Source organism: Anopheles cruzii, chromosome 2, assembly GCF_943734635.1.
Source record: "Anopheles cruzii chromosome 2, idAnoCruzAS_RS32_06, whole genome shotgun sequence".
In the NCBI taxonomy this organism is placed as follows: Eukaryota; Metazoa; Arthropoda; class Insecta; order Diptera; family Culicidae; genus Anopheles; species Anopheles cruzii.
This window is the reverse complement of record NC_069144.1, coordinates 8,331,049-8,352,841: the sequence shown is the minus strand read 5'-3', so window position 1 is coordinate 8,352,841 and position 21,793 is coordinate 8,331,049. Positions and strand designations below refer to the sequence as shown.

Genomic DNA, 21,793 nt, shown 5'->3' with positions numbered 1-21,793 from the left:
TTTATGGTAAACTAGCTGTTTCCGGCGCGCGTCGCTGCGCCTCATTTCATCCTTTTTTCTCGATTGGGAGGCGTTTCAGAGGACTTCTTGGTGACGTATCCGATCAGCTTCCCTTTTCGCTTTCCGTTACTCCTACTTTTCAGAGGATCGGGCTTCCCGGTGACGTATTCGTTAAGTTTCCTTTCCTACCTTACGTTACTCCTCCGTTTCCCGGTGACGTATCCGATCGGCTTCCCTTTTCGCTTCCCGTTGGATACATGTCAAAACTCGCACCACCTGAGTTTAGCTCAAATTGCTTGAAAATTATCCGAGCTTTGCTTACATCAACCCAGATTTTGTATGGGAGCCCCCTTTGTAAAGAGGGGAGGGGTTTCAAACATTCACCAGAACATTTCTCCTTCCCCAAAACTCCCATCTCCCGAATTTGGTTCGATTTACTCGAAAACGTTTGTATGGGACGTTACGTATGGACGTTACGTATGGGACGTTACGTTTGGGACGTTACGTTGCGTTACGTTTGTATGGGAGCCCCCCTCCCCGGAGGTGTGGGAGGGTCAAACTTTCCTATTCACAATCTGGGGTCACAAAACTACGCTGTGCAAAATTTCACGCGGATTGGTTCAGTAGTTTTGGAGAAAATGCGGTACTCATAGACGGACAAACAACCATTTTTATATATATAGATTATGTTAGTAAATGATATTATAAAAGGGTTTTGGTTCACTTACCCTGCTAAATATTGTGTTTCAACGATTACTCAAACACTTTGAGTGTCGACTACCGAAAATGGTTCAGATTCGAAAGAATTGTTTTGGAAAAGTACTAAACTCGATTTACTTCGACTATGGACACAATACGCGACCAATAACTGCCCCAAGAATTGACTCCCAAAAACTCGCATACCCGAAAAGAAAACTGCGGTCCAGTTTTTTTTGTGTTTCCAATTTGCATGGCCGTAGCGGCCAGAAAAACCCGTTCCCGGATCCGCTCGCGACAGTTTAAAAGGCGCAAAGGCATTAAGCATTAAGTCATCAAAAGGTATCAAAACATCGATGCGTGTTTTGCGTTTCCATTCCCTTTATATTCCCATTTTGTTTCCTTCGTTGCGCATTATCCTTCGGTATTTAAGTTTTGGGCGCTCTTTTTCACTTCCCGTCGTCTCGTATCCACTTTTGTTTGTTAATCTGCCGCACCGCTGTCTGTTTAATAATTTCATGGTTGTGATCTTTTGATTAATTGACCACAATTATCACCGGCATTTCGTAGGCGGCCGATGTATCGTTAGCATTGCGTTTGTCGCGGTTCGTGGTTCCCCGTGGTCTTCTTCCGGAAATCGGAACATATGAATGAATGACTTATCGTCGATGCTTTCGTTTCGTGAAATTGCATGTGTGTCTGAAGATGTTCCACCTAACTGCTCTATTTTCTCTTACCGATCGCTTGATCGCGCTGGAAAACGTGCAGGGGGAAACTGTCCGAAACCTAATTTTACGCATATGTGACTCTGAGCGTTCGGAGTAAAGGTCGCTGAAGGGCCATGTAATTAACAGCCGTCGCTACGACGTGGGCAACTTTATTTAAGGCAGACATGCTAAAGAAACGAGGAGAAAGTAAAGCGACGTGGCCAGAGATTCGAAGGATGGTAGTTCCGCGGTCGATAACCGCCGGAAGCAAGTCTGTAGGAGATTTATTTTCTCCGACACCTTCGCGACTCTCGCTTTGATCTTTGGCGTGTCAACACGTGTGTTCACGGATTAGGCGGACCATCGGCACCACGTGAATGGTTCCACGTGTCAATCGCATGCGTTATCCTTGCGTTGGCTGATAGGATTTTCCGTCGACACACTTCCTGTATTTGTGTTATTGACAGTGTCATTCGCGCTAGCCTTTAATGTGTGCGGTTATCCAGTTATGTATTGTTGATTTACAATGAAAGCCCTTTGAAAATATTTCCTGCAGCTCTGTGCTTTAATTACATTGACCACTTGTAAATGTTAATTCACTAACCGGATAACAGTTAACATTTGTACGTGACACTTTGAGTAATTGCTGAAATGATTGGCACTTTGCAAAACGATCCCTTTGTTCTCTCTCTATCTTCTGCCGCTTGGGCACTTGGCCAAACGGTTATGAATATTGAAATACCTGAGCAATTTAAACGGGAGCAGTCTTGCCTTACGCGCGGAACCAAAAAGATGCACCTCCCCGGCACTCGTTAATGCACCCTGCTCCGGTTCCTGCAGTTGGTTAATTTATAGCCCCCACTTGATGATAAGCATCTAATCAGTGCCTGCGGGCGATGCAAATTAATTTCACGCACTTATTACCGCTCCCTTCCAGGGGAGATCCGGATTGGCCACGGAAGACGCACCCGAACCACCGCAGGTTAACACCTTGCCCACCAAATGCAAAGGCCTTCCCTCTCAAACAATGTGAGAAGCTGTTGGCACATAAACCTTTTTCAATCATTCGTTTGGCTTGACACCTTTGGGGCGCCAAACATAAAACCAAACGAGCCAAGAACGGTGGTGCTGGGGCAAGTGTATTAATGAGGCGAACACGGCGCAAAAGAATCGATTGCGACGCTCTAGACGCCACTTTTAACAATTATAGAAACATGAAACACATGTGTTAAAACGCACATTACGCAGAGGCCCTTAAAACAGAGCAGGTCGCCGGCCGGACACCGAAATAAATGAATCGTAATTCCGTAATTGTACGTTGTACAAATCATTACCGCGGTCTTAACCGGGTGACGAAAGTGGCATTCGGTCATTTTCTTCCCTTTTATTTTCCGCTTTTCCGGTTTTTTTTCTGCCCGTGAAAGTGAATTATGCAAATAATGTGCTGTAAGGAACCAGGAAAGGGGGGGCTTCATCCTTTCCGTTTTGTTGCCCGTATCCTGTGGTGATGACAGAGCCTCTGTGGCCAACGACATAGCCACAAAGAACGGAGCACGGACGCGCACACATTAGCGATTATTAATTGGTATTTAAACGGGGGCCGATTTGGGCGGCGAGCCAGGCCAAAAAAGGGTGCTCCCTGCTTAATGCCCACTGTCTGAGTCTCGTTGTCGAATCGTTTAGTCGAACAAAACTTTAAGTGTTGTCACATTTTCGGTGCAGCTTTAATGAGCTTGAGTGTGCGGCCAATTAAATTAACTGGTAAATTGTGGTGGTTCGCCAGCCACGCGCGAATCTCGCTCCTGCTCAGTCGCGGGGATAAAATTAGAACATTGGCGGAGGTTGTGGCCTCATCTGGCACTTCAATCGGGTGTCTTTAAATGCCCGATTTAAATTGGATTATGCGGCGGGTTGTGTTTGAGCAGGCCCTTTAAGATTGTATTCTGAGCTTTAGATGAGGCAATGGTGTTTCAGAATATCCTTTGGGATAATTCTGATAGTTCAAATCATCAAAAACATTATTTTCGTAGTTTCAAAACGATAGCTTTAAAGTATACCACGTGTCCCATGGCATAGCTTAAAGCTTCCGGCCTTCTGGTCTGCCTTCCGCACGAAATTAAACACACAATTAACGTCAATGATAAAATGCTCGCACGTGTGTGTGTGTGGCCGTAAACGCGTTAGCCAGAGTGGTGTAGTGAAAACAAATGGCCAAAGTAAATCCGCCTCCGACGCCGCCGCCGGGATGTATCGATTTTCCGATTTTCCCCAAAAGCCCATTCCGCGTGCGCCCTAAAGTCGCCCGATGCCCGATGTTGTTTTTGTTGCTTTTTCTGCCTCCGGTTGTTGAAGGATGAATCTGAATCAGCGGGGGGAGCCGGAAAATGTGGCCAAGAGGGCGAAAGAGAGCGACACTCGGTCTGTCTGCCCGAGTTTCCGGAGACCGTCGACTGGGCCATAAATAATCGAAAATACGTAATAATTAATGCATCATCATCAAATTTCAACCCGAACCCACGGCATGGCGGCCACGGCCACCGTGGCAAGGATCGACTTGGGGAAACTTTGCCGCCCAACTTTTTCCGTCGTGCCCAACTTTGGGGAGTAAATCAAAGTTCACTGGATCAATGGTGTTGCTCCTTTGGGCTAGCCAGTTTGGACTCTTGACGACTGGCAAGTCAAGCAGGCCAGGACAAGAAAAGGAATCGATCGGTTATGTGAAGAAAGAAGATTAAAGATCATCTGATGATAAAAAATGATCAAGCAAAATAAGGAAAACAAAGAAAGTTACAAGTTAGCTAGTTAGTGTGTTAGTTGGGAGCCTATTTAGTCCTGCTATTTTCTGTTTCCATTTGCGTGTTCTTGTCCTACCTGACATTGTGACCTGACCTAGTGACATTCTTTTTGTATTAAACACTAAACGAGTTTATCATAACCTATTTCGTTGTTACTGGCCATTTGTTTGGACTTACTAACATGATAAATTGTTTGATATTAAATGTATTATTTTTTTTTAAACTAACTTAACTAATTTTGTATATTAACTTTTTAATATAAATTCGCTTCTCGAATTCTCGTTTGGTTTTTCTACTTTTTTTCTGCGCTGTGATTTCTTCTTCTTTCTACTCTTTTTTTTTCTTCGGTGATTCCAAGTTGAAGGCCAGAAACGGGGAGGAGCTTGATACGAGGCGGAAACGGGGCGTAGCTTTGCCGACGAGTTCTGCAATTTCCACTTTCCATTGAGTTCCCGAAGTAGTTTCCCGAAGTTCGGGAAAAATTGGAAGTCAGGTTTGAGAATCAATAGTCAGGTATGAAAGTCAGTTAGTGACTCAGAAATTCAGAATTCAAAAATTCCAGCGGAAAAAAAAAAATTTGTTTAGATCCTAGTTTAGTTCTTCAATTTACATTCAAACATCAGACTACGATGAATAAAATTTAAACAGCAACCAAGATGTTAACTATTCGTTTACTATTTTACTATTTACGTTTAACAATTCATATTTTGTGAACGAGAGAAACATTGCGTGTGAGCGAAAGGATGTGTGCGAGCGAGACGACTAGCGTTATCGTGAGATCCGAAAGAGAGCAAAAAAGAAAGAGAACACTCGTGCTGCGAGCTCGATATCGTGCTATCTCGCTCTGTCGTGTGGAAACTTCATTCGTCCGAACAAACGCAAACTTTACTCTGCTATTCGGCCATTTTAACCCACCGTTCCGTTGGTTATCTGGATTGGTCAGTTGTTCAGTATTGGGTTATTCTGCGAATGAGACGGTCGAGTGTTGAGCTGCGCCGCGTGACACGAATTGCTTCCCGCGGGTTCCCGGAGAGTGCGTGAAGGTATTTCTTTCTTCGGGCAAAAGGCCCAAAATCCGTGTGTGGCGTGTGTGGTTTCGTGCGTGTTTGGTGGGAAAAGAAATCAGAAGAAAGCGAATGAAAAAGTCATACAAATCACTCAAGGCGCACGAAAGGAACGTGATCTTGGTCACCATTGATCCGTAACGTCGGTCGCTGACGGGTGAAACATTCCCAAGGAATACGTGTGCCAAACCGCCAAAGGAAAACCTCCGCCGCGTGAAGTAATCGCGATCGCAATGCAACAACGGTGTTGTCCGCGGGCGTTTAAGTAAAATGTGACAACGGGTTTTGTGGGCCCCAAATTAACCGCCAAATCGCAAGCAAAAAGGGATAACGGCGCGGGAAATCCGGTGAAAAATGTACTACCCAGCGGCGAGTGTGTGTTAATTGCTATTGCGTCGGCATCGCAGTGACCGCTGGAAAGAAAGAAAGATCGCCTAACGATCGCGCAGACCGCCAAAAAAGGTGACGGATCTACGGTTGTGCCCGTGTGTGTGCGACAGTGTGTGGGGCTTCGGTGGTGGGCACGGGTGTGGCCCAGAGGCAGTCAGGATAGTGGGCCACCGGCACCGGAAGGGAGGTCGGAGTCCGCCGGGTCCCGGAGCATCCTCCTCTACGGATCGGCAGGAAACGGACTTCAAAATTTTAACGGAAGCTACCAAAACGCCCTCAAGGGCAGTCGCGCTGGCGTCCTTTCTGGGGGACAGTTTCGCAGCGATCGGTGCCCGCGCCCCACCGGCGAAGGATCTGATGGCGTTCGGTTCGGTACTGCAGCACAATCAGCACAATATCGGTGCGTTTCGTACCTTCGTTTTCTGGTATTTCATTAAGCTAAGAAACTTTGCGATCTCCTATGTAAGAAGGGGGATCCTTAGGGGCCGAATCTGGAACCAAAAAGAAGGGTTAGGGTAACAGCATGAGGTGTAATACCCACTGAGTTGAACAAGATTCGATTGATCTCAATTTCCAAAATTGTACAAGCAAAAAGGTCGAAAACATTGACTTTTGGGGCCATAAGGCACTAAAAGAATACTTCCGGACTCCACCAATTGTAAAATTGGTAGCAAACTTTGTAATAATTAGGGAAAACAGGGAACTTAGCACCACGCACCTCACCCGCTAGATATAATAAGGACACACAAGCCACCTGAAACACTCGATTCCATCGCCAACAGCATCTTCTGTAAGACAAACACACGGCCTGCCGACAGTGTTTGGCTTTAATCGTCCAGATAATGACGATAAGGATTCCCCGGACGTCGGATAGCTCCCGGGAGTGTCCGCCCGCCGGGTTACTGTTGAACTAGAGTCCTAAGTAAACGAAAGCTAATGAAGCGGAAGCGGAGATTTGCATAGTGCCGTTGGTGTGTCATTGAGATGACTGAAGGCGTTAGTCGACCGAGAGGATGATCATTTGATTTGAACAGCCAAAGGATTCTATCTTTTAGATAACGCAACGACGGCATAGAAGAAAATGTCTGGATTATTTGAAAAGTATTTTAGCCCGCTGTTGAGCTAGAAGTTTTGTATAAGTTTAAACAGTGCCCATCGAAAAGGTATCCTTTTGTTGGAAAAATAAAATCAGAACGATCGCTCGATCGATGTTTTCCCGCTCCTGCTTTCACCCCCCAATAATGGCACCAAGCTGTGTTGGTTCCGGCTGGGATCAAAAAGGGATTGCCAACAAAGAAAAAAAAATTACTATCGCCACTTTCCACCCGGTGTTTTTTGCGTCACCGCTTTGTGTTTCCGGACCCCCAGGATTCGTGGTGTTTAACAAAATAAACCACAAAACCTATCAACACACCAGCTCAAAAGACATCCCGGCGCAGCCCGACCGACATTGATCCGGATCCAGGAAAACAGCAGCAAAAACAGAAACACTGGAACCCTGGATCCTTCCCGGCCCGATGTCCTTGCCGATGGAGAGGCTGAAACAACAACAGCTTCCAACCGGCCAACCAATTGGGTCGCTGTTTGTTCTGTGTAACTGACACCCCGTGTGGCCGCAGAGTGATGGCGCCCTCCCCGCGCGTCATCTCTCTCACGATGTGCGCAAATCCGTAACGCATGTGTGAAAACTCCCGTTTTCCGCGCTGGCCGCAATCGGGTTTTCGGCCACGGAAGGGAGCCGGGCTATCCTTCCTTTTTTGGTGGCTGAAATTGACACCGGAAACATGATCCTTCTCGGGAGGGTCCTTCGGATTAGCATCGGGCGGGATAACGATTGGAAGGTGCGAAGCGGAAACTCGGCCGGTCGGCCAGCCTCGCGGTCGGAAGCCAATGTTTTGTGAGTGTTTGTAGCCGCGTTTCGTGGTTTTCACGTCACAACACAGAGAAGTCAATGTAACAGGATGTTCGGTTTGGTGGTGGCCAGGATAAACAGGACCGGGAGTTAAAGCTTTTAACCGGAACAAGACATTTCCATTACTTTAACTAGATTACATTAGCTAAAGAAGTTTCCAATCAACGATGAATTGAAAATCGCCTGTAGAATATTTCTCGACGACGATTAAAATTGATGCATCAAATATTAGGACATTTTGAACCACCCAAACGGCACCGTTCATAATGAAGTGTTTTAAAACCCATAACTAATCGGCACTCCGCTCGGCTTTCACTCCTTCTCAGCGATTCTGCTTTAATACAATCAATGGCCCACTCACGGCGTTAATCGGTAATAAGCGGATAACAAATTAGTTCATGTTTTCCGGTGATTTGTAGTCATTTGTGTGCGGCTAATGCCTTAATTTTAAACCCACCTTCGAGAGCCCGCATGTTGGGCCCTCTCAGCTTGATTTGTGTTAAATCTGGTTCCAATGTTTCGTGGATATGTAAAACGGCGCAAATTTATTGGAGGTCCTCGTGTAACTCGGAATCGAATATAAGTAGTTAACTAATTAGTAAAGAGCAAAGCAACAATTTACCGCAACATCTCATTTCTTTCCATTCTCGTTCCAGGTCGGGGCGAACCACCATCCGGGTTGGGCGATCCGTGCGCCGGTTGCAACAAACCGATCCTGGACAAATTTCTACTGAACGTGCTGGAGCGCGGATGGCACGCGGCCTGTGTGCGGTGCTGCGAGTGCCACCAGCCGCTGGCGGACAAATGTTTTAGCCGCGAGTCGAAGCTCTACTGCCGGAACGACTTCTTCAGGTAAGCCCAGGACCCAGAACCTACTCCGATCGGTGGCAGTCGGGCCGTGACATCCTGCTTCTCGCTTTTTGGGTGTTTTTTGGGGGAGCAAAAGTCCCCTCGGGGCGATCGGCGGCATCCGGAAGCCGTCCGGGCTCCGGCTAAATGGTAACTCCCGTGAAACCGCTGGGGGAAAAGAAGTGGAATAAAACAATCCGAGACTATGATTTACATACAATAACCGCCATTTAAACGGTAGGCCCCGCTGAAACAGGCCCGGCGGTAATCTGCTGAACCGCCGCGGCCGGAATGGCCCGGTTTTCGTTGGGTGCACAGCCAAATTATAATTATCAACGGGCTGCGTCGTTTTTCGGGGCCGATCTCAGCCATTTATCTTGCGTGTTCGGCCTCGGCACTGGGGGAGGATCACGATCGTCATTTGGCCGGGGCGGCCACGGAGAACGAGAGAGAGAGAGAGAGACAGAGAGCGAGCCGAGGGTGATTCAAACAAGATAAGGAATCGCGGGGGGAGGTTGCGAAAAGCGCCCCAAACCACGAAAGTGCACCGCGCCGAAAATCCGGAGCCCACGGTAACGCCTTAATTCTGGCGCGCAGGTCCTTCCCTGCCTGGGCCTGGACTTCTTTGCTGCGTCCGGCGTTTTCTTGTTGGGGCCAACTTCAAATTGTCTTAAATTGATCCACGCTCCATCCCCGAGATTGATCGTCGGCCGGGCTCTCGTTACTCGGCCGCTGCCGCTGGCTGATTGTTTTTGTTTTTTATTTCGGCGACCAGAGGAGGCCAGAAGCTCATTGAGTGGGTCGCGGGGTGGCAAAACGGGTGGAAGATTCATTGAAGTCAATTTTTCTTCCGGAGGATCCGTTGGCTCCGGAGTTGGGAGGCGTCTTGAAGCGATCATTGTAGCCGTCTTCGAGGTAGCAGCAGCAGCAGAAGCAACATTACTACAACCCCGGGCATCAGCGGCAGTCCCGGTGATGAGCCCGGAGGTCACATTCAATCATCGGCCACCTTTTTCCCCCAGCCCTCTCGGGGCCAGCGTAACGGTTGATCGATCGGTACGCCTCGTCGTCGTTTGGGTGTTTGATGGACGAGACAGAGAGCCCGTGGTTCGTCTCGGCGGAAGGAGCAGACTCCGCAGAGGCAGAGACGATGGAGAAGAAGCCAATGTGATCCTTCCGATCCTTTGGCCCCACGTTTTGTGCCGTATGATGATTTGATCTTTTTCCGCTTTGTTGCGCTTTAATTCTCGAGCCCCCGGCCTCGGATATGTGTGTCAATAAAGCTGATTAAGGATCGATTGTTACGGGTTTGTTTTCTTCCGGCCACCGCTCCCCCCCTCGGAAAAGGCGCAAGGTCGCACCGAACTTCTTCGAGTAGGTGTCGAGTGGTTTGTGCTTGGAGCGATTCGAGTTTTATGCTGCCCACTTCGAGATGCGCCACCCTTCGGGGTGTTTGTTTAACGGGGGCGTTGGGGGCACGATTTAATGTAGAGCAGCCGCCGGGCGTGGGTGAGTGTGGGACACGCAACCGGGGTTTGGGTAATTGAGCCGTGACGAGAACAATGGCCATTTTTTGCGGATGAAATATCAACCGTGTAATTATTGGCATCGGTGATTGGCATCATCTTCTAAGTCTGTTGATTGAAGCACGGTTCGCATGGCGCGGTGATGATGTTTTACAAACCTTATTTTGTTAATACCGATTTTCGATTTCCGATTTATATTTGAAACTCTGTTTATGAAAAAATGCAAGCGAAATGGTTTCGGTTTTTCTTCGCCATTGACAGATGAAGTTGCAACTACAATTTCTCTATCGTAGTAGGCCCATCTATAACAGTCAAAGCATCAACTACTGGGTTGTTGAATAAGTTTTGTAGTTCAATTAAAGAGCGCGCCGTTACAAGCCTAAATTTATTTTGTTATGTTGGTGCACTTTTCATCTGAACATCATCATCAAGTATCGTGATGTGATTAAATTCTTATTTTTGGAAGGTTTGAAAGCAAAGGAAAATTGTGAACGAATGTTGAAAGTCTATCAGGAATCTTCGCCTTCAAATAATACAGTAAAAAGAGAGAGAAAGAAAGATTCTATTGCAAAACCGTCGAGTGACTGAAAGAGGCTTAGCAGAAGCCCCAGGCATCACATGGGGTAAAGTTGCCATTGGAAAAGTAGTAGAGCTGTAATTTTCAAGCTGTGTAGGATAGCTTAGCAAAGGGTTTAGGGTTCAACATAAACCTCACGATTTGCAGTTAGTGTTTCAAAAGTTTCAAAAAAGAACTAGAGGGTTTTGGTGCCCAAGATGTGCTAATTTTGCATGTTACGTAGCCGCAATGTGCAAAATGTGCCTCGTTGTTGAAGAAAAATGTGCTGGAAAAATTAGCATTTTCGGTCTGTTGTTCAGGAACCCAAGTGGGGTATCGTTTCGTGCATTTGTTGTTCACGACATTGAGCAGAAATTCGTTGAGCAGAAATTCTACTAAAAGTTTGACACGTTAGGTTGATGGATATATTTGAAACCCTAACCCTGTATTTCATCAAGGAAGGATTACAATGCTTCAGTTAAACAGTCAAAGCTTTAGGCTCCCCGAGATTCTGATTCCCAATTTTCTTTCCGTAACCTTTCGGGAAGTTTTTCGTGTAGAGTTTTCTTTAAAAAACCAAGCAATATAAAGTATTTAATAAATACTTCGATGGATGGGAAAATCTATTTTTGTCGAGCCCTTGCCAAGCCCTATTGTTTTCGTCGTGTCGCTCGGTCGGTTATCAATGTAAATGCCAATAGTGGTTCTGTCCATTCCTTTCGGTACAACGATACGTCCCATGGGCTCTCTGCTCGGGGTACAAGAGGGAACAATTACTATGTTCAACAAAGAATTCAACCTTTTTGATAAAGCTACTTTAGTAACCACTGCAACATATCTTAAAATTCTTGTCACGTGCTTTCACCTGAGCATAAAAGCATATCTCCAGGACACCCATTTCTCACGCAACCACCCATGGATCCTTTCTCTTCCCACACAGGCGCTACGGTACCAAGTGCAGCGGCTGCGGGCAGGGCATCGCGCCGTCGGATCTGGTGCGGAAACCGCGCGACAAGGTGTTCCACCTCAACTGCTTCACGTGCTGCATCTGCCGGAAGCAGATCAGCACCGGGGAGCAGCTGTACGTGCTGGACGACAATAAGTTCATCTGCAAGGACGACTACATCCTCGGCAAAGGACCCCACCCGATGACAGGTACGCCATTCGCCGGAGGAATAGCAGCAGAAGACCGGTTGGGTGGCGGGAAAAATCGATTTTTCCCGCTCCACCCCCGGGCAAAAAGGGAAAACTCGTGAACTCCATTTCGTTGTCGCCGTTGGCGGCGACTCCATCTTGCGAACGCGCGCACCGTTGCGCCGCGGCCGTTCCCAGCCCCCGGGCGGGCGGGTTTTCCGATTTTCCACTTGGAGTACAACACACACACAACACATAGCGGGGGCTGCCAGGCTCTCTTTCTCTCCGGGGGCGCCCACACATGCGCACTAGGCCAACAGTCACGGTGTATTGGAATCATCGACCGAATTGCTTCACTCCACAAACACACACACGACGTGGTCGAGGTTTGAGCGAGCGAGAGAAAAGGAATTCCATTCCTCTGATGCCTGTGTCTGTGTGTCTGTGTGTCTTTGTGTGTGCCACCCATTTTCTTCCTCAATTTTTGGGACCCGAATTTCCCAGTTTTGCCACAGTTTTTTAGCAACTTTTTGGTCCTTGCCAAACTCGCGGAGGGTCGACGAATACATACATAAGGGTTTTTGGGGGTTTTTTCGTGCTTCGGAGACATTTTAGGGCCGTTTTTCTTTCTTTTTTCTGTCTGCGGCGGGGACGGATGGATCGAACAATCCTTTGGGTTGGGTTGGAAAAATGGTGCTTGGAACCGTTGAGCCACTGAAACCACTTTCATCCGTCCGATCCATGCCGTTGGGGACAGCGTCCTCGCCGTTTGATGTTAGTTTCATTGCAGCCTTTTAAAATTGCATTCTTTTTGGGCCAATTCAGCTTATCAGACTGAAAAAAGATAGGGTCAGTGTACGAATGATGCTACATTTTAACTTACTGAAGCAAATTGTTGCTACTTTTTATGTAAAAACGTTGCGACAAAGCCAGTTTATCTGCTCAGATAAGATAACATGGAAGGATTATTAAGTACAGAACCATGAAATGAATTAAGTAGAACCATCATTGGCCATTTTACTAATTTGATAGATATCCAATAACGCGCGCTTGTGACACACGACGTTCACACATTAGCCGGAGTTGTAAACTATAATTTCTACAACCGATAAGTTTCGTGTGAAGGACACACTTCAACCGTGCAGCACCACCGTGGCCCGGTCCGGTCCATTCGTTCGCCGCCAATATTATTACAGTTTCATTACGGTATTACTTTTGAGTTATCGTAGACATTCGAATACCTGTTTACGCCGTGAGAGGCTCCCAGAGTGAGGCTTCTCCTCGGGCTCGGACTGGGAAATGGAAAATCCAGGCCGTCAGTTGGTTGCATCGCCAAACTGGTGTTACAGGCACTTTACGGCCCCGGTCTGGTGTTGCCCCGGGTTTCCTACCGGGGCCCGGTGGGTGCCGTAATGGAAATTCGTCCAATAAACAACGCTACGGCTTCGCGGCTCATCGTTACGGCAGCAGCAGCAGCAACATAAGCATAAGCTCGGTTCGCAAAAACTGGCCGACTGCGAGAGCCGAGAACCCCGAGTGAGCCGGACCGCGCGTTTTTGCACGATAAATTATGAAACCGATGGCCACTCGGTGGTGGCCCTCCCCGGGCCCGGGCGCGAATGTACGCAAATGTGCGAATGGTTCTGCCAAAACACGCGGGGACCGGCGGACAGGGGTCTGGGCAGATTCTGCCGATTCGTTCAGATGCTTCGTTTGCAATAAATCGATGTACAACATCATCCCGGGGCCGCGCCCGAGACTGCCACCGAGAGACCACGGAGCGAGTCCTTCGCGAATCTCCGTCAGGCCGGCCGGGCATCGTATCCTTCGGCGGGCGCGGGTTCATGAATTTTTCACGAGCCATGCCAGCAGCATAAACCGGGCGTGTGAGGTTATGCTCGCTGAAATTGCCCATATTTTAGCTCCAATGTTTTATGTCATGCTTTTCGCCTGTCGTTTTTCTTCCTTTTCGAGAGACTTCATAGTCCGCGCCGTGGCCTCGGCTTGTGTCCTGCTGGCTTTTCCCTTAGCGATTTTTATACGGGTTTTGCGCTTTAAAATGTGCATATGCTGATGTCGAGCCCGAGGCTCCCGCACGAGGTCTGCTTGTCCGCTGTTGCTGTGGCTGCTGCTGCGGGGTTGTGCTAGTTGACCATCGGAAACTATTGTTCTTGCGCTTCTGCCACTTTCGTTGGCCTCAAAAGATGGGGCCAATCTGCACTGTCGCGTCGCAGTTTCTGTTTCACCGGTCTGCGGGTCCGAATCGTGCGGAAAATGCCGCGACCATAGGTGGACACAGTGTGAAAAGCGTCAGTGTCAGGCTCATCTGAAGGGAGAGAGAGAGAGAGAGTGAACCAACGATGCGTCGCGAACCAACACCCCAAGTGCCGCGAACGGGCGAGCCGAGCACGGGGATTAGCATATTTAAAGCATAATTTATGCTCCGTTTTCAACGGAGTGGTCATCCGAGTCACTGTGGCCGGTGAAGAGGGAGGAGGGCCTTGGCTTGTTGTTGTCGCGCTTGTCATTTTCCCGCGTATGTTGTTGTCGCCGTGAAGGCTTACCGGCCGGCCTCGCGGTCTCATGTTTTACTTTTTTCCCCGTGTCCGTCTGTTGTCCGCTTGGTGTAGAGGAAGGGCCCTTTTGGCCCTTGTGGGCCATTTGCTTTTATTCCGATCCGAGAGCCGATTCAATTCAAGCCATTCACGAGCCGCGACAAATGAGTTGATGTGTGATGGCCGTTTGCGGTACTTCTTCTTGGTGGGGCCTCGTAAATCCAGGATTCCATGCCGGGGAGTCGCACAGTTCAACCAACAACAGTGGGGAATTATTGTTCGCGCATAAAACATCGCCCAACATGAGAGTGTGTTTTAATATTGGCCATTTTCGGCGGATTCATTCGGGATTCTAAAAAGCGCTCCACATTGCACTTTGCCGCGGCACTGATTTCATATTTTTATTAGTGTTTCTGCGTATGTGTGTGTGCTCCAAGGCGGGTTGATAGGTTTTGTGGCGTCCGAAAAGGTGTGCAGTCTTCGGATCGTGGCCTCGTCAGTCCGTGGGTTTCCTAAACGCGCGTGACGCGCGCGGTTTATTGGGGCCCCCTGTTTCTGGGAAAAGGACTTGTGTTTTCTCATTTTTGCATTAATGAATATGTTCCTCCGTCTTACTTTTTTTGTGTTGTTTTTTTGCTGTCCTCTCTTGCGAACCTCTTTTTTTTGAAGGCCAGTTTTGTGAAATTAACGAATGCGCCCGGGATTCGCGGCGCGGCTCGGCACAAACATTTTTTTTAAGCGCACGGCGGCGGCGGCGGCGCATCCTTACGGGTTCGCGAAACAGGGTGCGTCCTTTCGAGCACCGAAGCCGAAGCCTCTCACAGCAGGAGGCATCGGTGGATCGCGCGGCGTGGATTCGTGGGGTGATTAGTTTTGTTTATACATTGTTAATGATCGTAACTGCGCTTGCCGAAACCCGATCGGAGCCGAAAATCATCACGCGGCCGCCGTCCATCGCGGGAAACGGGAAATCATTACCCAGACTCTCCCGGGAACGGAACGGAGAGCCCAAAACCCGAAAGAGTGTTACGAATGCATTCGAGGAATTTATGGCATTTTAACGGCCTTCCTTTGGCGAAAGGCAGCGCCATTTTTTTGTGGTCTTGTCCGCGGGTCGATGCATCAAAATGGTCTCCCCCGGCTCCGGCTCCGGCTGGGAGGATTTAGGATTTTAGTGGCCCTAAAACTAAACCTAACCGGAGACGCAAGTTTTGCCGGTGATAATGAGCTGCGCGGCCGGAACCGCGTTACTTGTGGTCATGTGCATGTTTGCGACGTCCTTTTTGGGAAGTGCGGCCAGCGGAACGATTTTTCTAGCACCATAAGAGGGAAATGTAATTACCGAAGACAAACATTCGGTACGCGCTGAGCTTCCTTTTCTAAATTAAATTTTCCAATTGCGGACAGGTGTCACGGGATTATGGAAGGTAGGTCTGAAACACACCGGCAGTCCGGCAGATCTCATGTGCCGTATTGTCTCTTCCGAAACCAAAGGCGAAAGGTATCATCGATTTATTAGTTTAGGCTACGGGGCACCAATTTGCATATTGGATATGCGGCGGCTAATGCCGGCTGAATGCGATCATCCTTCATCCGTGGCGCGCGCTTGGCTGCCGTTACTTCCGCTTGGCCGCTGAAATCTTGCTGATCAAACAAACCGTTTCGGGCCGGGCTGTTGTTTTAGGCTCTGCCGGGCAGGGTCCTCGGTCCGTGCAGCTTCCAAAAGCGGTTACAACCGTTCGCCAATCCCATTGCTTTGTAGTCCGGTAATGCGCTTTCGGCCAGTTGTCGGATTTGCAGGGCTGCAATCAGCTGACCGCTGCCCGGCTCCGCTTTGTACTCTTTGCTGCTCTACCTACATAGCTCTGGACCTCTGGAGATGAAAAGTAAACATCTACCGATCGGTACGCTTCTTTTGATCACAATTTTCGGAGGCTGTGGTTTCGTCCGTTTGACTAACCAGATTTACATGGCGTAAGCCCGACAAAAAGGGACCGAACCATTTGGCGTGCGTGTGTGCGGTGACAACCAGAACTTCACGCGATCCCTCACTTTTCCACCTAATCCGCTTGCCAACGATCCGGGAGCCCCTGGATCCTTTTAGGTTGGCTTGGTCGGTTGGTCGGTCGGGTCCTTTCGCCCACCGAAAATGCGACGATCCGCTTCGTAATCCGATCCTCCGGCGGCGGTGTCACTGCGCTTTTCCGTTGGCCACCGTGTGTCACGATCACGATCCCACTACCTCGGCTCGGTCCACCTTTAAACGCATTAGCATTAGCAGTTCGTTCGTTGGTTCGCCTTTTGTTGGTGTTCGCTTCTTTTTCGGGCCCATTCATTTGTTCCGTCGAACGAATCCGGTTCGAGAAAATGCGATGCCACCGAGATTTGGCATTTCGCAAAAAGGATCATCCCATTTCGGGCCATGGATATCGGGGTCTCCCGGTGTGGTCCCGGTGAGCCGCACGCGTCAGGTACGTACGACGCACGCACCGGGAAAGTCGATAAGCCGAATCGTCGGCCGGTGGTGGCTTTTAGCTGTCGCGATCCTTTTAGTGATCCGATTACTGCGGTGCGCGGTGCGGTGCTGGTTGTCAACCGGTCCCACGTTTCCCACCTTTGAGTCGCGCGCGAGACTCAATGAAATGCCTGAGACTCTCCGCGCGGTGAGCCGTTCGGGGGCTCACCTGCGCCTGCGGCCGGCTGATTGGCGTGAAATTTTAAGCCCACCGTTTAAGCATAAATTGTGAGCCCCGTGTTGCGGGTTGAGAAATTTGTTTATTAATGCTGCGGTCCTCCCGTCTTCCTTGCTTTACGAAATCTCCCGCTTGCTCCCGTGCTTGGGTGATACTTTGGGAAAATGATTTCATTCGCCAAACGCGGCTGTGCGCGCTCACGATTCGTTATGGTTGTTGTTGCATCGCACGGCCGTTTAATGTTAATTTCATCATTATTTAGGGCAAGTTTTTGGCGTTTAAAGTTTAATTCAAGCGTTGGAAAATTCGGTTGGAAAGGTGATCGATTGAAGCACACCGATTGCAATGCCTCGTGCAGCGGAATTATCCCAAGAAGCTGTTGGAACCGAAGCCATCGGTTTAATGCTCGTTTGCCATTGCAAACTTTTCTAGATAGGAGGCATCTCTTGATTGAAAAGCACTCGTTTGAAACACTAAGCATCTAATTAAGATCGAAGAGTAAAAATACAAAGCAATTTTCTTAGGTGAGCATCAGCATCAACAAGAAGCATTCCATTATTCTGCCCAAATTAATTCTAGTATAAATATGAACAAACGTTCTATTAAAACATGCTTATTGTTGTCTTTAAAATAAGCCAACTAGTAAATATTTAATGCATCCAAAATACATAAAGGTTTGCCAAGCCCATCCTGGGTATTCACATAACCTCAGACTTTTTCATACATAGCCTCCCTCGTTAAAGTAGCGACAAAGACTTAACATGCAAAGACTACTACGACAAGTAATAATGTTTAGCAGTTTAGCGTTCACACCTCTATGATATGGTTTGAACCGATTCGAGTTGCTGTAATCGATCGCTAACCATGAAGGTTCTGGGGCATTAATGTTACAACATGTTGCAGTAAAGCAAGTCTAGAAACAACTAGAAACAACAACAACATTTACAATGTTCCCAAGGCCCAGATTAATCGGCTGTTGTTATCAATGTTTTCATTAAGAGTATAAAGAGAACTCGATAAAGCTAGCCCTCTGTTTGTTGTATTTCTTGTACAATTCGCAATGCTCCGAAGCGCGACACGCTTTACGTTCAATTTTCTTAAAATAATGTTCTGGCCCGAGCAGCTCCAGAAAGCGGTTCCGTCTCCCGTTATCGGTTCGTTGGGTCGTCACGTCAAGCATGATTTGTGGTGCCCCCGACACCACACCTCAAGAAGGCCATTCCGAAAGAGATGGAATCGGACGGCATGCACCACGGTGCAGCCGTTACCGGAATACCGTTACCGTTCGTTAGACGAAAAAATCGAAACGAAACGGAAAAACGCTTTAAACACCATTCGATCCGTATTCCGAACCCCAAATCCCCAGCCGGAGCCACGGCCAGAGTGCCCCGCTAACACAAATTTCATGGGCGCACCACCTCCCTTGGCCACTTTTCCAGCGCCCTCCCCGTTTCAGCCACGCCAGTCGGCACATTTTTCATGCAGCAACAATTTTCCACGCCATTTTATCGCGCGACTTCCACTGCGGCAGGTTCGGTGAGGCGGGAAAGATAAAAGTAGCCACCCAAGAACTTCGCTCCCCGTCCGCCAGTCCACCCGAGTCACGTTTACAGCCTGCCCCTGCCCGGGTGACGCTCGTTCCCCATGGCTTCTGCTGGAGACACCATCGTGCGGGTGCGAAGATTGGTCATAAAACCACCTCCTCCACCGGCAGCAACCGGTTCTCCGAGTCCAACGGGAAGGGGTTGGGTTTAGACTCCGCATAGTTGGTCCGCGGCGTGGCGATAAGCGATCTTCATCCCATCCCCAGCTCCGAGGCTCGGGAACACACGAAATCCTAATGCGTGGCGGGTGATCTCTTATCTGGTTTCGCTACCACCACGTCCAGAAGGAGTTGGCCCCGGAGTTCCACTATCTCCGCCACTGCAGCGCGGAGCCGGGAGTCGGTCATGCGAAACATGGGTGTAGGGTTGGAATCGAATTTGCTTTATCGCCAACGACCAGAACCGGGCAGAAGGGTGCCCACAGCGGCAGCACCAGGGCTGTTTGGGGCGGCTTTGACTTCGGGGATTTCCACGGGGAAAGGGCCACTCGAAAGGGGAAAGGTACTGGGGAAAAATGCTACCGAGGCCAGAGACAGCCAGCAGTGTGGTGCTAATGCCTCTTCTAAGCGCATTACTGCAATCGTCGTCATTTCATGGTCGTTGCAACCGGGGCCCTATCGGCCATGCATGAAATGTTGGGATTATATGTTTTTGATTGACAACAAAGCGAGAGGGAGAGACTGATGGGCACTAGGAGCTTCTCTAGGAGCTCCCAAGTTCCATTCGGCCATCGGGGGAAACGACTCCGTGGAGTTTGGAACCACAGAAATGACGAGAGAATTGGATTATCGACGGTTCGATTGGTCTGCCGAAGGGCAGTAGATTGCATATGAATTGCCTATAGAAAATCTAAAATGAACGGTAACTGGGTGTAAATATTCAAAATAAATGATAAATGTAGCGCAATGGTCGATGTTGAGGTTGATACGTTGAAACAACTGTAGAACAGACCAAACACCAGCCAGAAATGAGAGCCCAATGAAGCAGACGACACCAGAAGTAAAAGTTGTAAAAGTTAAGTCATTTTTTTATGCAAAACTTGAAGATCCAACGACCTGAAGTGAGTGAAATCTTGATTTAATCACTTAAAATAAACGCTCATAGCCAGAACAGTAGCAAATTGAAACGAATGTACGAAACCTTCCGATTTGCAAAATCAAACTCCAATCCAGCCCATCGGTCCAGCCCATCGGGTGATCCGCTGTGCGAAGATGCAGTTAAGTAATTAATCTTCGCTCTCCGGTCCAGAGCTGTTTGGATTGGCTTTCGCCACCTGTTGGCATCGATTTCAACAGCATACCACGGGCACCGGGCACGATCGTCCACGGACCTGGGCCTCGAACTCGAACGATTTCCTCGATCGCCGTGCGCTGCGTGGTGAAGCTGCGTTACGCGTTAACCTCGGCGATCGGCCTAACCTCACTTTTAACGCCATACAAGACAACGCAGCCGATCTCTCTCTCTCGCTCGCTCTCTGTGTCTGTTGATGGGGTTGAAATGAAGATTTTACCATTCCACTTCATCAATCATCGCAACGATCGACCTGGCTGGCCACGGCATGATCCGGCCGAATTCGTGGATTGCGAGCCCTACTGCTGCTGCCTGCTGCTGCTGTGGCTGACCTTGGGCTGGCCGTTTCTACGATTCGATCCGCCGGCAGAGTAACGATCGTGTGTTGGCAATAAATGAAGGCACATTGCGGAAGCAGCACTCAGCAGGCTCTCTGCCTCAACCCGGTGGCCAGTTGTGCGATGTGCGCTTCCAGTTCAAGACATTAAACATTACTCGAAGCATCGGTTCCTAAGCAAGTGCACACGGGTGCGAGTTCTAGGCTGTGATGTGGAAGTTCCAAGGTCACCGAACAGTAGGTGTCCTCCGATACTGCGAACTGCGTCTGCTTCGCTCCGAGTCCTACAGAGGCCACCCTATCCGGGGGCCACCCTCGTGTGTGAGGGGTGAGCAAAAAAGGAATAAAACTTGACACACACGCACGCACGCACGCCGGTTTTTGATGGCTCACGATCACGTGCAGGCAGGCGCACTCTCCGGGGTTCAGGAGGGGGACCCCTTCAAACAGGAAGCGAACCCGAACCCGGCCCTGACAGACAGGCTGCCTGTCGCAGCCAACCCAAGCGAGAGCCAACCTGTCAGTTATCGGTAGGCCCGCGACCTACCGAGGTCTTTGATATGGGCCCCCGGGTCTCCGGATGGTGTTCCGTTCCGGCCTCCGAGGCAGCTGTCAAACCGAGCCGCCCTGCGCTCGCTTACTTGGTTGCTTGCTGCTGTCAATTTCAGGACGACGCCACGGCTCGGAGCTCCGGAGTAGCGTACCGGAGTTCTGCACACGCGAACCCGGTCCCGGTCCGGGGTTCCCACTGGGTGGCGCGCCAATTGTCAATCCTGTCCGGTCTTCGGTCGGTCGGTCGGGCCGTCGGTCTAGTGTCGAATGACAGACAGTCGCTGGGGTCGCTCATGTGGGGGTTTAACCTGCCTCCTCCTGACGTTCTGCCAAGCTCAGTTCGTGCGGAACTCGACGGGGCGACGGGACGACGTGGCGATGCCTTACAACATCGGCTACCCGTCGGCCTTCCAGCTCAGGAGAGGTGTTCAAGCGTGCGGTATTGGTTCCCGTCCGCCTGCCAGTTGGTCGGCGGTGGCCCGACGTTGTTGTTGTTGCAGAACGCAGCACAAGTAGCAGGAGGTACGGTGGTAAGGAACAGGAAAACACAACAACAAACAGCAACAACACGATAAACAAGGATACACGGGCCCGCCGCGAACTCGGAGGGACGCTCGGAGAATCGGCTACAGCCCCGCGGCACCGGCACCGGCCCGGCTCCACTCAATTTACTGTAACAATACACACGTCCCCGCGCGGCGGCGGCGAGGGTGTGCCTCTGGCTTCGTGGGATTTCCTTTTGCCCCGTGGCCCGCGGCCCAAAGAAAACTTCCCTCGCAGGTTCCGATCAAGTGCCTCGCGGAACTCTCCGCTCGCTGCTGTTGATAAAGAGATTTTAAACGGATTCCACTCCCGACCTGCTGTCCCGCACCCCTCACGCACCCTGCACCCTTTCCGTTTCCACGGGCACTCGGGGGGTGCTCGAAACAAATCGAAATTTCGAGCTCAACAACTCCCAAGAGGGGGTGCGTGTGTACACATCCCGCCGAGAGGGGAGAGGGACGCCGGCAAAGTACACAAATAAATACGGGAGTGCGTGTTTTCCGGGCGCCGGGATATCGCTGACAAAAGCAGTCAGTCTGTTTGATATTTCCTCCACTCTCCAGAGAAGGGCCCCTGAGGCACAGGCCGCG

General features: G+C 49.5%; 1 protein-coding gene across 1 annotated transcript in view; it reads left to right on the top strand.

Annotated features, from left to right (window-relative positions):
* The first annotated feature begins 6,009 nt into the window (after window positions 1–6,009).
* LOC128268001 (LIM/homeobox protein Lhx1) overlaps window positions 6,010–21,793 on the top strand; it is a 29,346-nt gene continuing 13,562 nt past the window's right edge. Inside the window, exons 1-3 of the mRNA XM_053004986.1 lie at window positions 6,010–6,052; window positions 8,221–8,416; window positions 11,436–11,650. Coding sequence (XP_052860946.1) covers window positions 6,010–6,052; window positions 8,221–8,416; window positions 11,436–11,650 — 454 coding nt within the window. The remainder of the gene's footprint in view (window positions 6,053–8,220; window positions 8,417–11,435; window positions 11,651–21,793) is intronic.